The sequence below is a fragment of the Onychostruthus taczanowskii genome, unplaced genomic scaffold, assembly GCF_017590055.1.
Source record: "Onychostruthus taczanowskii isolate IOZ18803 unplaced genomic scaffold, ASM1759005v1 scaffold20, whole genome shotgun sequence".
Lineage (NCBI taxonomy): Eukaryota > Metazoa > Chordata > Aves > Passeriformes > Passeridae > Onychostruthus > Onychostruthus taczanowskii.
In genome coordinates, this window is record NW_024499240.1 from 5,034,181 (window position 1) to 5,051,581 (window position 17,401).

General features: G+C 44.6%; 1 protein-coding gene across 1 annotated transcript; it reads left to right on the plus strand.

Moving 5' to 3' along the window:
- The first annotated feature begins 7,742 nt into the window (after positions 1-7,742).
- Positions 7,743-16,859, plus strand: CDCA7 (cell division cycle associated 7). Its single transcript, XM_041403452.1, has 10 exons — positions 7,743-7,801; positions 9,303-9,428; positions 9,812-9,922; positions 11,357-11,608; positions 11,967-12,044; positions 12,716-12,907; positions 13,410-13,550; positions 13,984-14,133; positions 14,716-14,852; positions 15,145-16,859. Exons 1-10 carry the CDS (start codon positions 7,781-7,783, stop codon positions 15,173-15,175), a joined length of 1,239 nt encoding a protein of 412 aa, XP_041259386.1. The 5' UTR covers positions 7,743-7,780; the 3' UTR covers positions 15,176-16,859.
- Positions 16,860-17,401: the final 542 nt, after the last annotated feature.

A 17,401-nucleotide genomic window follows, 5' to 3' on the forward strand; every position in this document is an offset into this window, starting at 1 on the left:
GGATGTCTTTAAAAAAATAGGGAAGAACAACAGGAGGATGGAGAGCAGTCACTTACCACTGAGGGTAGCAATCATTCTTCTTCAGCTCAGTGGCCCAGAGCTGGGTCTGACCCTGTTTTTTATCAGCTTCTTAAGAACACAGGTTTCCCCGGCAGCACTGGGGTACCTGCCACTGCCATCAGGAGAAGAGTGTCCTGGGGAGCTGCTCCCTAGAGGGAGGGACAGCCAGACCAGCAGCTTTGGGTGGCGCTGCACTCTCCAGGCGCCTGTTGCCTGTGTCTTGCAGGTCAGAGATATGCTGCTGTGCTGTGAACCAGCTGGCAGTTCGAGCTCCTGTGAAACCCCGCTCCTAAGCAGGGCAGCTCGTGAATATGAGACTCACCAGAGGAAAAACACTGCCCAGGCCTGCAAACACAGGCTGCTTTTGTGTACGTACAGCCAGGCCAAGTCCCCGTTCAGCTGGGAGGGGAGAGTGCCCATTTGTGCCTCCCCCCAGCTCTGCCCTGACTGAGCTAATGATTGCCCCATGAGAACCTGCTTCCTTGCTGTGAAATGGGGATGCGTGATTTTGGACATGGTTTCCTTGTTAAAGAAAAAACTGGCTACTGCAGTATTACTCTATCTTATCTGCTCCCACAGATTATTTTCTAGCAGTTGGCCATGTGTGACAGCATGCTGACCAGAATCTGGCAACTTGCTGAGCTGATGTACGGAGCAGAGGTTGCCTCACTGAGAACACCAGCCCCCAGCCATGGCACCCCTCACCTCTGTCCTGCTCTTTAGCTCAGCTGATGCTGCTCAGGATCAAACCCCATGTATTTTAAGACTTTCTATAACTTGCAGACTTGCTGCCAAGAACATTGGACTGTACATCAAATATATACAATTGAGTTTTTTGATTGTGCTAGAGAATGCACTTTGACATAGTAATAATAATAATAATTATTATTATTATTATTACTTTAGGCTGGGAAAGATGGGCAGTGACTTATATAACTGTGGAAAAACCCCAAACTGAGAGACCTCCTGGCATCTCATGTCACTAAATGGAATCAAATAGCTGTGCTACCTCTGAAAATTACATCTGACAGAATTATTTTCTGTATATGTGTCCACCATAGAAGGGTTTTTACATAATATTCTTATCTAATGAATTGCCATGCTTAGGAGTTCAAGCCAGTTTGTCACAAAAATTTAGAGGTTAGAGAGGAGAAGTCTATTAAGGCAATAACACTAATAAGGGTCTGCCAAGATCACGTTTGAGTGAATGTAAATACAGGGCATTTGGGATTAACAACTCAGAGGACAGAGGAATGGCGCCGGCAGGCAAAGTCCCCCTGGGGGAAAGGCGAGCTGGGGCTACAGCGAGCAGCCCTTCCCTGCGGCTCCGCCTGCAGCACCTCCCACGCTCCCACAGCCCCTGCCCGGGGCCAGAGCCTCTTCCCGGACAGCTCCCGGACAGCTCCGGGACACCTCCCGGACAGCTCCGCGACAGCTCCGGGACACCTCCCGGACACCTCCCGGTCCCCTCCCAGTCCCCTCCCGGAGCCCTCCCGGTCCCCTCCCGGTCCCCTCCGGGACACCTCCCGATCCCCTCCCGGACAGCTCCGGGACACCTCCCAGTCCCCTCCCGGTCCCCTCCCGGAGCCCTCCCGGTCCCCTCCCGGTCCCCTCCCGGACAGCTCCGGCGCTCTCTGGCAGGGGCTGGCGGCTGGAGACACGGACATTGCGCTGTGTAGAATGCAGTGGTTTAGTGCACCTGGGGCTCAACACATACATTCCTTTTCCTGCCTGAGCAAGCAAGGTGAGGGCTCCCTGCAGCAAAGAGGGTACTTTCCCTCATGCTGTGGAAAAATCCCACCGGCTTGAAAACTTGAGATGTGCCCTGGGGATCTCTGGCAGGCACTAGCGAGCCCTGAGGGAGGTTTTCTACTTGTGCCCCTCACTCCCTCCCTCCTGAGAGAGCTGCCTGGGGAGAGGGATCCCTGGGGAGGAGGTTATGCCACCACCTCTCCTCTCACTCTCATCCTCTCCCAGCAACCACATCTTGCGGAAGGCTGCTGGAGGCAATGCAAATCAACACTTGCAAAAAGGCAGTGGCAAAGCTTCTATAAAAGGGCAAAAAACCAGACTACAGTAAGCATTTTGGTTTCTTCCTGATAGCCTTCTGTTTCCCACAGCTATACATTTGCAGAATGTATAGTACATTTTTTGATGTGACTTAATGTAATTTGCGTTTTCAAAGGAAAATAAAAATCAAAGCCCAACAACGAAAGGGCTGGGATCTTGCACTTTTGAAAGTGGCTACTGCATATCAAAAGCAGCTACTTTCGATCAACATTTTTTGCTATGCATTTCGTGGAATGGCTACAGGATAATCAAATGAGCATTGTAATTACATTCCCATAATGTGCGTCATAATGTTCTGGGTTCCAAATGATCTGCTATGGCTTACCTTTGGAATAACCATTAAGGTTTATATCAAAAATGACCACATTTCAGCCATTCTCTTAGTGCACCAATAAATGTAGTATCAACTGCACTTTTTCTGACACTGACTTGTATTATTCCTTTGGTTTTCCTTTTCTTATTCTTTCAATTTTTGTGGTCTTGCCAGTTTGTTTCAAAGAAACACAGTATCAGATAGGATTGGACATGACTGCCTTCAATTCAGCGTGCAGGATGCATTGGCACCCAGCATTTACTACCAAGAAATCACAGCAAAGCACAAGGAGATACAAACCTGTTAAATTAAAAGGAGAAAATCTGTTTCTCCTTGGAGAGAGAAAAAAGGAAAAAGATAGTAATTGCATTGTGGAGGTATTTTATGGAGCTGGTACAGTTGGTCTTAATAGAAACTGATTGTACATGTTACATATTTAAACTTATATTTATTTTACAAAATCTGATTCTGCCTATCAGAGCATAGTGTTGAAGTATTTACATTTAAAAGGTATTCCATAAAAATCACATCCAGCAAATATGTAGAGATCTAGCTGTAATTAAATCTCCAAAAGTGGCTATCGTCCTGCTTCTGTGTAACAACAAGTGTGTCCTTTCTGGATTGCAATCAATAGCAGGTTACCTGATTATACACCTTATTATGTTTTGCATAGTAGTGTGAGGCACTGAAGAGTGACATGTGAACAAATAGGTATGCTTGATCAGATCTTTTCAAGAAACACACCTAACAGGAGAGAGAAAAACAATTAGTGTGTGTTATAGGTTACTGATTTACAATTTACATCATAAATCAATGTCTGATTATTTTAATGCAAAATGTTTTTTAGCTTCATTTTATTGCACTAATGGTTTCAATAACACACTATAATTTTCTCAGATGAAGAGGTGATTGGACAGCTCTTACAGAAATTTTTAATTACTGTCATTACTGGCTGCAATATTTTTTTCTATGGACCTAAGATATGTGTTACTGTGTTGTACTGTGGGTACTCTGCAGCCATGAGAACCCAAACACTCCCTTTCCTCTTAAATGCTTGCATCTATAAACATGTGTCACTGCACAAATCTCATCACAATAAACACTAGCATCACACAAACATTAACTAGTGTATTCACATGCTATTTTAGGCAGGTGTGGTGGTGCATCCCCAGCCTTGGGCCATACTGTGATTTCAGAAATACTCATTAAGCCTTGGCCTTGACAAACACCACCTGGGCTAAGCTCTTCTTGAGCTTATCAGAAACACTGCCTGCTCACGGGAGCTCATGCTTTCTAGTGAGGCTGGTTTTTTAATGAACAGCCTTGAAAACTGATTATTCTTGACTGAATAAAAACCCAAGTGGAACAAGATTATTGTCACCACACTTTTAAAGAAAATTACCAACCCAAATTGTGGCCAGGATGGAAAATTACTATGAGTAAAGCCAACTCTTTTGTGAGCCTATAAAGAGCAGTCCTAAGTGAGACCCTTTGAGCCCTCCTGGACTGCAGCTGTGACCAGCACCTCTCCCTGAGTGGGGCCTCTCAGAGCCAGCCAGCCAGCTCTCATGTTTGCCATACTTGGGGGACCACTGCCCATCACCAGCAATGGGCCCTGGGCTACCCCCACTCGTCAAGACTCAACCCTTTGCCCATTGAGAAGATGCAGAGAGAAAGATGAGGAAGGCATCTGATGTGAGTACTTTGATGAATTCAAAGGGATTTTTTCAAATGTATATACCTTGTATATATCCTTTGGATCTGTGTGTGAGTATGCTATAGCAGATGTACTATAAATGTTGCCCTCCTAGATTCTTAAGTACTTTAGATTTGTAAGTAAGTTATGCCTATTACTGAGTTACTGTTGTGCTACAGTAAATTCTATAAGAATCTTTTGTTAAATTGCTTACATTAAGCTGTCAGTTAAGTGCTGTGTAAGTTTAAGTGCCATTAAAACTTTTAGGCCTAAGCCATTTTTCAAGTGTGGGGTCAAGTTTGGCAAGGAAGTCCATTCTGAACCTTGTGACTCAATGGGAGGGTCTCCCTTACTCTTTTTTATCCTTACTCTTTCTCAGCTTTACCCTTTTTCCATGTAGATATTTTTTGGTTGATTTTAGTTTTAGATTGATTTTAGACTTCAGTATAATTTTTCTCCGTGTGCTTTAACCATCTAATAAGTAGTAGAGTGAACCTTGCCAATGAACTTTGTCATGCTTTCACTTTGATATTAAACATACTTTTGCTGATACCTTTGCCAGGGATTCTTTGAGTGTCCTAGAACACTCATTCACAACAGCAGGTAAAAATGTATTGCTTCAATTAAAAAAAAAAGGGGGGGGGAAAGGAGCATAAAGAGTGTTGAGTGTAGTTAAGATAGGAAGTGTGTAGGAGAGCCAGGGACAGGGCAGCAGGAGTCCTGCCTCCAGAGAGAAAAGCTGTGTTGCAATGCCAACAGCCAAAATCTGCGGGGTGACACAGAGGACAGCACTTGTCCTTTGTCCCAGCAGACCAAAGGTCACATCTATTGTTTCTGACAATGGAGCTATTGTTGGAGGTCCATGTTCTTGCTGCTGCTTGAAGCTCCTAACATGTAAACAACTTTGCTTCCCCCCAGATAAATGCAGAAATTGTTGCAAGCTCAATCTTCTGCACGTCCCTCCATGATTCCAGCCTACTCCCCTAGCAGGTCTTCCAAGGGCTGCTACCACGTAGTGACAGCTCATTTCAACGACAGAGAGACCTTAACAGATTATTTTCTTGAAAACACGTGTAAAATACTCCAGATGATCTTTGCTGACATGTGAGCTCTGAGGAAAGAGCTTGCTGGTAGCACTGGACAGGCTATGCAGGACCCTGACTGGGGGACTGAACAAGCAGGGATGTTTTCCTCCACTCACATTAGCCTAATTTAAGTGTGGCTGAAAATGCAATGTTTTCAACAAGCAGGGATTTTCCTCCACTCACATTAGCCTAATTTAAGTGTGGCTGAAAATGCAATGTTCACCTTTGAGCTGAGCTTTGCAAGTCTTCAGCCACTGTTAATAGCTAGATGTAGGACAGTGGTGCTGCCTATGTCTTGACAAACACAGAAAAACTTTTTCCATCAAGGTAAAGCCAGTGGGTAAGTTTGTTGTGTCCATCCGTCCAGGGCACCTGGGCCTTGCAGGGCAGTGCAGGAGCATGCAGGCTGTGAAGGTGAGAACAGGGAGATCACGGTGTCACAGGTCACAACCTGTGATCACGGTGTCACAGGTCACGGTGTCACAGGTCACAACCATCTCCTGTGTTACAGACTTTCATTTTCTGGTACCCTTGCTGTGTGCTGTAGGAAGGGAAGCCTCTGCCCTTCACATACATCCCATTTCTCTTTTTCCTGTCTTAAGCTCTTCTCCTCAGTAATCTGTAAAATATGTGAGCTAATATACACAATTTTCAATAAAATAATTATTTTTCACATATTGAAAAAAACCCTGACAATACGGTTAACGAAATATCCTGTCTGGATTCCCCACAAAGTCTCTGCTCTGGCCTATTAATTTGAAAGCCGTTTGAGTACATATGTAGTTTGAAGATTTGAAGAATGCTGTTTGCATTAAGCATTAAATGGACAAGTAACTGCAGTCTGAAGTTCGGCTTTAGTTAGTGCCATCAGCACTCCATAACATTTCATATGATGCTCTTGAAAGCTGTGAAGGTTGGCTACTTCTCTAGTAAAATTCTGATAATTGTGATGTTAAGGGCTTTTACTGTTCATGAACTGAATCTCTTCTTCCATGTAAGTAAACTGGTATTTGTAGGTTTCTTTAGAAAGAAGTAAAAGTACATCAAAATTCAAAAAACATTTCACCTCTTCCCAACTGAGCTGTCTTGTCTGGAAGCCAGGTGGGTGGCAATCCTCCACTAATGTGGATTTAGAGGAATGGAGTGTGGTCTGGTCTCTGGAGAACTGGTTTAGTTCATCTGCTTTTGTGTGTGCTGAGAAGCCAGCAGTGCAGGTAAGTATGTAATTATGGGCTTATTTAAAATGAAGATTCTTTTACACGACAGATTGCAGCACGTGCAGCAAGAATAATGCCCACAGAAAACAGAACGCCTCTGTGAGGGCTCTTGTACCCTATTGTGCTGTAGGCTATTTACAGGCTTTGGCTCAGAGATGATTCCTGGTTTGCCTTACGCGGGCACAGGTCTGCACCTGCACGCGGCCTCCTGCCTCCCGCTGATGGCAGCGGGGACTCGCCTGCTGCCAGGGAGGCACCTGGAAACGCTGAGCAGCAGCACTTGCACTGCTATCCAGCCCGGCTCAAACCACAGCATAAACAGAGGATTATAGCAAACACCAGGGCCACAAATCCCATACAGCTTCTTCAGGGCTTCTCCCGTTACTATTGCTGCCAAATACCACGTAGCAGTTATTCTGCTGTGTTTAACGGCTGTACTTGATTTAATGTGCTATTATACATGTTACCAAAAATGGTTTAAAATGACTGATCTATTTTCTTCTGGCCCGTCTTCAAATAGTATTGTGATTGCAGAGGGCAAGGCAGTCAACTTCTTTGTAAAATTCTGTTGTACTGCTGTTACCCGAGGAGCAGGGGCGGTGGATCTTGAGTCACCCAGAGTCTCTCCTAAAGCTGATCTGAGGGGCCCTGGTGAGTGACCCCCCATTCCCCGTGGGACTGCGGGCAGCCTGCACGCTGCGGGCGGCTGTTCTGACACGGTGCACTCGTACCACGCTGCTTGGCAGGCGGTGCCGGGTGCGGACACTGCTGGGGGCAGCCAGCACACGGACCCTTGGCTTTATTTCGTGGAGAAGCCTCACCGCCCTTGAAAACTGGCAGGTTTAGGGAGTTTATTTCAGAGTGAAGCCAACCTAGGTTTAGCATATAAAATTATTTGAAACAAAAAAAGGAGAGCTAGAGAGAGCTAGAAACCTTAGAGCCTTCCCAGCTGGCCCCAGCGAGGCACGGGCGCGGCGCCCGGCGCCCGGCGCCCGCCCCCCTTCTGCAGCCGAGTCCCGCCACGTTCCGCCCGGGAGCTTTTCGCGCCACAGGGCCAGGCCCTTGCAGCTCCACAAAGCATACACCTCGGATAGAAAAAAAGAAGGGGACCTCCGCACTGGCCCCTTCGGGGACATCCCGGGAGACCTGATGAGCTGCTTAGCAGAGGCGGGCGGGCGGGCGCAGGGGAGCCCGCCGGGTGCCTGGCCCCGCGGGGGTGTGCGCTGCATCTGCCAGGACGCGGGCGGCAACGCGGGAAAGGCGCCGCCGGCCCCGCCCCCCGCGGTCCAGCCGCTTTGGCGCGAACCTTCAGTTCCAGCGCTCGCCCGCCGCCGCCAGCATGGCCCCGTCGCGCCCGCAGGTGAGCGCTGCCCGCGGCCGCCGGGTTCGCCCTAAGGCCATGGGTCGCTGCTGCTACGGAGAGAGGGGGGGAAGCTGTGGCGCTTGCCGCCGCTCTCGTGGCGCTCCGGGGTCTTTAGAATCTATGCACTCCGGACTAAGCCGTGCTGCGGAAGGCTGGTGGGGCCGGGTGGGGGGTCTTTAGTTTGGGCGTCCCAGGGAGGGGGACGCCGGGGGACCCCCACCACTCGGACCGGCAGCTCCGGGTCTTCTGCCCCGCCGCGGTGCTCGGGCGCCCCGTGCATGGCGGTGCCCTTGCCCGCCTAACTGGGGTAGGAAACTCGGCTTGAGAGCCGCGCTCGGCGGGGAGCTGGCGGCCCGGAGCCATGTGCCCATCGCCCCCGCCTCGCCGAGGGCGCGCGGCCGGTCGTGGGGCGGTGTTGTGGGGAGCGGCCCCGCGCGGCAGGGACGGGACGGGACGGGCGGGAAGGAGCACAGGGGTCGGCCCGGCCGCGTGTGTGCGGGGCGGCACCATTTTAGCGGGAGGCGAGGAGAGGCGCTGGCCGGGACGGGCGTGTTCGCGAGCCCCTGGCTAGTCCGGGTCACCTGGGCCGGGCTGCTCCACGCCTGAGGCCCTCCCGGTGCGGCCGGGCCGCGCACGGCCCCGCTGCGCGCCCCCTCACCGCGGCGGGCGGCAGCACGCGCCGCCCCTTTGTGTCTGGGGCCGGCCGGGCCGCGGTTGGGTGCTCGGCGGGACTGTGAAACGAAGAGCCGCAAGCAGAGCGGGGCTGAGCAGGGGGCGGAGGGCTCCAGGTTGGCCCGGGTCGCTGCTGCTGAAGCCCTGTGTGTCCGGCGTTTGGCCCGGGCCGTGGGCCCGTGAAGCGCCAGCGCTCATAACCGGGCCAGCACCTCAGTGTGGGTGCTGCTCCCCGGCCTGGATGCCAGCCAGGCTCGGGGCATACAGTGGGTCACTGCCAGCAGGAACATTTCCTGGGAAAGGAAAACCTGAAGTCTTCTAAATCGGTGGCAAAATGAACAAAACAGCAAGCTGCTTTGTCTAGAACGGATTTGTTTCAAATCTGTGGGTAGGATTCTTTGGCCCTTCCTTAAGAGCTGCGGACTATTTAGTGTTTGCCTCAAACTGAAAGTAATAAGCGAATCAAAGTAAATTTCTAGGTACTTTTCGTGTACTTGCACTTTTTTCCATCACTGGCTATGATGACTGGGGAATGGCATGATTCATGTGCTTATTTCCACTTGCCTGTTTGTACAAAGAGAGTATTCTTAAATACTGAATGAAACTCATCTGTAACTATGATCAGAACTGTATCAGAGTAAAAACTATTGTCGTTCCTAACTTTGAGATTTATTTCAAAGCTGATGTTTGTTTTCTGACTTGCATTCAAGGTTGCTAAACATCCTAAAATGTTCAAACTTCCTAAGCCTCAGTACAAAGATATTCTTAAAAGCTACTGTGCTGCAGTAGGTCTCTTGTTAATGGTGTTGCTGTTGTCCTTTTGTAGCGCCGAGGTCGTTCAGGAAGGAGAAACTTCACAACCTTTCGGAATACGAAACTGATTCCCATGGAAACATCCTCATCCTCTGATGACAGTTGTGACAGTTTTGGTTCTGATAATTTTGCAAATACAGTAAGTACAGTACAAGAACAAGTAAGATCATATGTGCTGGACTAGTAAAGATTGCAAAAATGTAAAACTAATAATGTAAAACTACTTAATCTGCTTATGTTTTTGTAGAGCAGTTATAAATCTGTGCTATATGCTGTAATTTCATTTCACTCTTCACTTGTGCTTCTAGGTGGTAATTGTTGGAAATAGATTAGCTATCAATTCTGGCCTTTGATATGTCACCTAACCTAATGTACATGGTAATTTACAGCTGGGGTTCTAAAACCCCTTGTGAAATGCCTTAACTTTTTTTTTTTTTTTTATTAAAAAGCTATTTGCTTGTACTGCATTTATAAATGTTAATAATTTTCTGTACTATTTAAAGGCTATTGTATTTTTTGTAGAAATGCAAATTTAGGTCGGATATTAAGGAAGAACTGGCAAAAATTTTTCATGAAGCCTCTGATGATGAATCTTTCTGTGGCTTTTCAGAAGATGAGGTCCAAGATGCATTGGTAAGACAGTTGATTTTTGTTTGCTATGATATATTTAAATTCTTACACATTCTTAATTGGAATTGGAAAATAATGCCAGCTTCAGCTTGAAGTTCAGTGTTTCAGAAGGAAGCATAATTTCATTTAGTAAACAGTCCAAGTAGCCAAAGTTTAGTTTTCTTTTTCTCTCTATGAAAAGCACTCAAGATACGGAGCTTTAAAAATCTGCCATGTGTATTTTGAAATATACCTCTTAAAACTGTCCCTGCTGGATGTTACTCTGTTGGAGCCTAGCTTTTCTGGTTTCCTCAATATGAAATGTTAGGCTAGCCCATGGACTGCAGCAAGCCTCAGAAAAATTCCTCTGTGTCTTGACATGCAGTCAGACCTCCACTCTGGCAGCATAACAGGGAATGCTGTGCATCTTTCAACATAGAGAAATAGTCATAGGTGGTGAAATCTGCCTTCCTGCTTTTCCTTACATCTGTTTTATTGCTTAAAAAGATCAATAGTTGATATTCAGAAGAGAAACTGAAGTAGTACCACATTTGGCAAAACCAGGTTCATCATAATTTCAGCACATACTAAGAAATGACTAGAAAAGAAAAACGGCTAATTGGAAGAAATCACATCTGAGTTAAAACACAATTGTAAAGAGAGTAAGGAGGAGACAAAGCTGGAATAGATAAGTAGAAAAAAAGTCAGTTCCTACACATAATGTACAACCAGAATCACATACCTGCTTAATAAAAACCCTGTGTAAATAGAAATGGCCATTTGATGTCCATTCGTACTGCTGATCAAAGTAAGACTGTCTTGTTGTGTCTAAAAAATCAAAGCCTATTGCATAATGAGCTTTTAACTAAATAATTTATGTCCTCACTGAACCATTGGTTCTTGGGAAATTTGTAAGCAAGACATCAGAATTTGAAGATCAGAAAATAATGGGATTTTATTAATAATTATTTCATTGGTTGGCTCTAGAAGGAAATGTCCTTTTTTATCATTGATACGGTGAGATGACTGTACTTGATAGCTTACAAAATTGGGTTTGACCTTGTGCAGACAACTGCATAGTGGCTTTTTTTACAGTCAAATGCTATATGTAGCAAAATTGAGCCCTTTAAAGGCAGTTCTCTTTCTTATACCATACACACAAAGTGTTTTTGCTATTAGACCTACAAGTGAGAGCTAAGACTGCTGTAACTGCTGCAAATCCTACACTCCCTTTTCTGGTGTGTTTGGCACAACCATATAGGTCTCCCTGAGAGGTTTTTATCCCTGTGTCCCCTCTCCTTTCTTCCCGCTCCTAAATACACTAGAACACTAGGACTGCATGTCTGGATTTCAGCAAGGTAGCCTCTTAAACTACTCCTAGACAAAATGTTGTCCACTGTATTTAACTGCAGAGCAACTCTCCTGGATTGACATGCTACCATTTTGGTTTGTTAACAGAAATTGGAATCAGAGTCAGATGAGAATGATGCAAGTGCTGAAAGTGAGATCGATCAGAGAGGGCAGAAATGCTCTGTTCCTCTGAAAGTAGCCATGAAGTTTCCACCTCGAAGATCAGAGAGGAGGAAGGATGGCATGGAAGCTGTTCCTGAAACACCGATGCCTGCTCTAGATTCAGACTCTGACACTGAAGAAAATGGTGCTATGTTTTTAGAAAAAAGAGCTTTAAACATAAAGGAAAACAAAGCAATGGCAAGTACTCTGGCCCTTTTTCCCCCCTCCCTTTCAACTCTTGGGGGACCTCTGTTTAAATTTACTGTAATGGGAATTGTGTGAATGCATTAAGGTGAATTTGCATTCCTAAAATATAAATCTGATACTTTACTGGCATATGAAAATCCATAGGCTGCAAGCCTAACGACATAATAAGTTTTGAGCATTTCCAAATTACTTACACTCACTGAAACATAAATAAGACATAAATGTAAAGAGTTGAAGAATGACTGCATTTCCTATAAGTAACTGTACTTTTAGCCAATTGCCCTAGTAGTCTGTAATAGCACATAAATACCCTTTTAAAGCTCTGCTTCATTTTTCTTTCTCTTGTTAGCTTGCAAAACTAATGGCGGAGTTGGAAAATGTTTCTGGTATCTTTGGTGGGAGAAAATCGTTGCCAGCTGTCAGTCATGTGAGTATGAACTTAGTGGATTTGCATTCAGATTTCTAAGAATCAAATTCTGACATTACAAAGCAGGATTCTCAATGTAAAAATTTAATAAACTGTGCAAATAAAAGTCCAGTTTGAATTTTATTGCTTCCTAAAACGGGTATCCTCATTGTGTAATTCTCTTTTGATTTGCCATGGTACAAAGCAGAACAGATTAATTTATAAAGGTTAAGTGTCTCCACAGTCCAATAAAAACCAAACGAGGTGCTGTGTAAATATATGTTTATACAACGGCTGGAGATGAGGGAGGGCAGCTCAGACCTGAATATTCTGTGAGTTTGGAGCCTTGAAAACACCTGGCATTTAGCCTATCTTTTAAGTAGGCTGGGTTGTGAATCAGCAGTGTAATGAATTTCACTGCTGATGTACTTGTAATTTGGGTGAAGATTAGAACAACGCTGAAAATCACAGCTCCTCACAGGTTCTGCTGCTTTTGACTATTTCTCAATGACTAGCAGAATGCCTAACATGAACTAGGTTAGGATATTCTTACCTTTGGTTTTCAGTCTGGGACAGGGATAGACATGTCTTTGGAAAAGACAAGAGGAAGGCATCTTTAGGGGAGGAATTCAGTGTAGGGTCAGGAGCTATCTGTGTTTTCACCTGTTTCATTAGGGGCTTTTAAACATTAGCAGGGACCAAAGCGACTTCCAAGGCGTTCATTACCCAGCAGTGCCTTGAGGAGGAACCCAGACCGGAGTTCTCGGCCTCACACAAGGTCCAGGTCCTTGATTGAAGGTCCTCCTACTCTTGTACCAGAAGAGGAAGAAGATGACCCATACATCTTGGTGAGAAGAAGAAAGATGTCCAATGAATATCTGGAGGTATGATGAAGATCTAGTTATGCTGTTGTGGGTTGTGAGGGTGGTTTTGTATGAAGGTTTCCCTTCAAGAAAATACTGATTCATAGAGAGTTTATGGGGTCTTTCAGTATGCCATGGCTTTAGAAGAATTAAAAAAAAAAAAAAAAAAAAAAAAAAAAACAAAANNCTTAGAAGAATTAAAAAAAAAAAAAAAAAAAAAAAAAAACAAACCAAAACGGGCATTTTGTATGTGCTCTCCATTGCCCCTTCCTTGTCCTTGAAAAACCATTTCCTCTTGCACTCCAGCAGGAGTGAAGCAAGATCAGTAGCATCACTGCACCCTGGGGGACAGAGCAAGCAAAGGTGCTAAAGCTGCATCCATATCATACGTCTGTACAAAGTTCTGTTACATCTTGCTTGGATATATGATGGGTTTTTGAGACTTCAGCATTGCTGTGAACATCCTTGCTTTTGTAGTTTTTGCTGAAACTAATACTGCAAGTATTGTGTCTTTGCTATTCAGCATGAAGCCCGTACTCCCAGGAGGGGTCACCGTGGTGCCATGGCTTTTCCTCATGTTGTGCGCCCAGTTGAGGACATAACAGCAGAAGAGCTGGATAATATTTGTGGATCTGCAAGAGAAAAAGTATATAACAGGGCCATGGTAAGAATAGTCCAGCTTTGTGAAATGTGTACTTTGTGAAGTCATTTTTTTGTTATTCTGTGTTTGTTTTAGCATGAAATAGGGTACACTCCCTCTCACTGAGAGAGAGGATGTGATTTTTGGGAGAAATATGTCTGAGATCTATGAAGTGTCCCTTCTTATTTTTGCCTGAATTTGTAGAATGACCTTTTCCAAGTCAATTAGCATGCTTTCACTCTGGAACAACTGTAATACCTAAGTGATAACCACCCAGGAAGAGTGATTACCAGACACTGAAAATGAAGTGTTAAAACAGTCTCGGTTCAAACTTGCAAGGAGGCTTTCTGTTTTGGGATAAGCACTGCTTGCTGCCAAAGAGATTTTTTTCAGTGCTTTTTTTTCTCCTATCTAAAATGCCATCTTAAATGTCTTGTTTGTTTTTCCTGTGTTCTAGGGATCCACCTGCCATCAGTGTCGCCAAAAAACCATAGACACCAAGACAAATTGTCGTAACCCTGACTGCGTAGGAGTGCGGGGCCAGTTCTGTGGGCCGTGCCTCCGCAACAGATACGGGGAGGATGTCAGAACAGCACTGCTGGACCCGGTAGGACAGTGCTCAGTGGTGGTTTTTGGTCTTGACTTCCACAGCCAGGGGTATTGGTTGCTGGCAGCAGCGGTTTTAACAACTGCTTACAGTGCTGTAGTACATGGTGCACTCCTGGCTTGGTTTACCCTGAATCACAGAACTGTGTTGTGTAGAACTTGTTGTATTTACTGCTTCTGTGGTTTTAATTGCAGGAGTAAAGTATGAGAACAGAGCAGCAGCTAAAATATTCTTGTGTTTGTGCATCAAAATAGTGTTCTCTTTATTATTATCTCTGCATTAGTGCTTAATACCCTAGGGAAAGGAAATGTATTGTGGACAAAGTGCTGCTGCTGTGGGCTGTGATGTAGGAGTTAAAACAGAGTGGAATTCTTCCTGTGGTTATGTGCAAGGCAGGCAATGGAGAGTTTAATCCCCTGCAGACTGAGGAATTTGTACTCTTGTACTGGTTTAGACGACTTTATGCAGTGCTGGTGTTCATTGCAGAACTCAGTGTGTAGCAGGGCACTCTCCTAAGTTCTGAGTTACATCTGACATAGCATCTCAGCTAAAAGGGCTTCTTGTCGTCTCTCTTCTCTGTAGACATGGAGGTGCCCCCCATGTCGTGGAATCTGCAACTGTAGCTTCTGCAGACAGCGAGATGGCCGATGTGCCACGGGTGTCCTGGTCTATCTGGCCAAGTACCATGGCTTTGACAATGTCCATGCCTACTTAAAAAGGTGAGTGTGCCATTTTGTCAGTGATGTTGTTGCATTAGGTGGGGTAAGCATCTCAAAAGTGGGAGGGAAAAGATGTCCACATCCTGGTTTGTCAGGTAAATCTCAAGATTACTCTGTGCTGCCTCCAGAATCTGAGATTTTGCCCTATGATTTTTCTGATACACTGGATCTTACCTGAAACTCTGCCTTTTAGCTTTCAACCTCATTGTGTATTGTCAGGGCTTCTACTAATTGGTCCGAAGAGTTTTCAGTGTTTGCTACAAGCTGACTCATGTTTTTCCTTGCCTTTCAGTCTGAAACAAGAACTTGGAATGGAAGACTGAAGCTGTGACTGCCTTTAAATTACATGTTCTTTCACCAACGTAATATTATTGCCTGCAGTGAATTGTTTAATCAAATGAGATTACAAAGTGCCTTCTCTGCTTCCCTTTCCTTTTGGGTAAAAAAAGGATAAAAACCTTTCATTTATTTCAGTATAAGTCATACTTGGGAAAGCTGTTTAATGCAGGTCTTCACCCACAGGCTGTTGTTTTCTCTTTAGACAACTTGTCAAATCAGATAGCATCAGTCCTTTTTTTCATGATAGTAACTTCTTTTTTTTCTTCCTGAAAGGAGATGGGGCTTTAAGCCATCAGTTTCACTCATGCAGCAATCTATGCTGCAGGTTTACTTATGCTCCAAAATAGGTTCCAAAAAGATAGAGATGTTCTGAAAACTTGGGTGGTTTTCTCCACAGAGCAAAGCAGCCAACTTCTGCAATACAGGCACTTCATGATAAAATAGAATTGTAGAATTCTCTGAAACAACAGCATGTTCTTAAGTTCAAAAAGGAAGCCCTATAAGTTGCAGCTGAGAAGTTTCCAAGCACTAATACTTGGTTTTATAGAGTACTAAAAGTTCACACTGGCCATTTCAAGGGAGATTCTCTGAATTCAAAAATGCAGTAGGTGCTGTTTGACGAGGCTCTTTGTGGTTTTGCCCAGATGAGAGAAGGCCACTGCTGAAAGCTTCCACAGAACTAGCATTGCCTACTGGTGATAGTGATGGGAATGTGCTGTTATACATTGTGTAGTGACCACTGTCTAAAACAGAATGTTCCATGTGTTAAATTACTGTTTTGCTGGACTCTCTTTTCCCTGTCCCTGCTGCAGCTGCAGAACTGCTTTGCAGAGTCAGCAGTGGTCCTGGGGAAGAGGGATACCTCCAGACCAGGGCTTGGTCAAGCAGAGGGATGGCAGTTCGTGTGGCTGTTGGCCATCTTTGAGTAGATGAAAGGTGGTAACTTGTTTAGTTTGGTTATCAGGAAAACAGGCAATGAATGTTTCTGTATCTGGCCCTTTGTGATTTTGGAAGGGTCTTTCCCATAACATTTGTGAAATGTAAGTACAGCAGAGACGGAGCTGAACAATTCTGATACGCTGAGCACATAGGGGTCTCCTGAACTCTGTTGTAAAAAAAGAAGGTGCCATGAAAGTTGCATCCAGAGAAACATAAAGCATGTAAATGTGCTTAGTTTTTATGGAAACTACTGTGTAAGATTTGTGTAAGGTTTAGAATGAAATGCTATAAATAATGTACAGTTGAATAGTCAAAGAATCACCATGGGTTTACGCTTCTGTGCCTGTGCAGTATTTGCACTGTGTGTATACAAAATGATTCACAGTTCATACCTTTGTGGGAATTGCATCAGTGTGTGTGGGAGAGGAGGAGAGAGGAATTTAGAAACAACAGATATTTATGTCTCAGACTTGCAGTTCTGTTTCATAAATCATCTCTCCTATTGAAAATCTCCTGTCCTCTCTTAGTCTGTTTTTATAGTGTGAATAGCTGTGCAATCTGAGGTGTGGAGAGTGCTCTTCCCTCTAGGTACATTTTGTGAAGAAGGAACTCATTTTAGAAATACATGTTCTGACAGATAAAAGTGGTTGGGTTTTTTTTTCTCCCTCCTAATTGCTTGGCGTGCCTTCTGATTGCTAGAGTGTGAAAGTACTGTGCTAAAAGCAGACCCTTGTGTTATATTACAGAGACTGCTGTATTTAGATTTACTCAGATCTACACTGTTCTGTACAAAATTCTTTATTTTGAAAATAAAATTTTTCAATTTTAGAATATTCTTGTCTCTGAACTGGTTTTGAAAAGCCTGTTAGAGCTGTACTTCTATTTTATCACTTTCACGTGAACTTACACTGCAAAGTAAAGGACTTGGTTGTTCCCATCATATCTGGGGGATCAGTGGGACTTTGACATCTTATCATCTCTGGCCCTATGTTCCTGAATCAGGCTTGCTCTGATATTCCTGCTGCTTGGAGTGAATTGTTCAGTACCTGGTCATTAAGTGGTGATGGTCAAAATACAGAGTGCTTAGTTAAGGCTTAATAGAGGCTCTAGGCAAATGTGCTTTGTGCTTTACCCTTCTGCTTTTTCTCTACTTTTTTTTAAAGCCAAATGCCTACATCCTGAGTTGACAAGGATGAGGATCAAATTTTGGACATGAGTTGGAGTAATGTGTCTGCCATTTAAATTTATTTATTTATTTATTCTTTTACAAA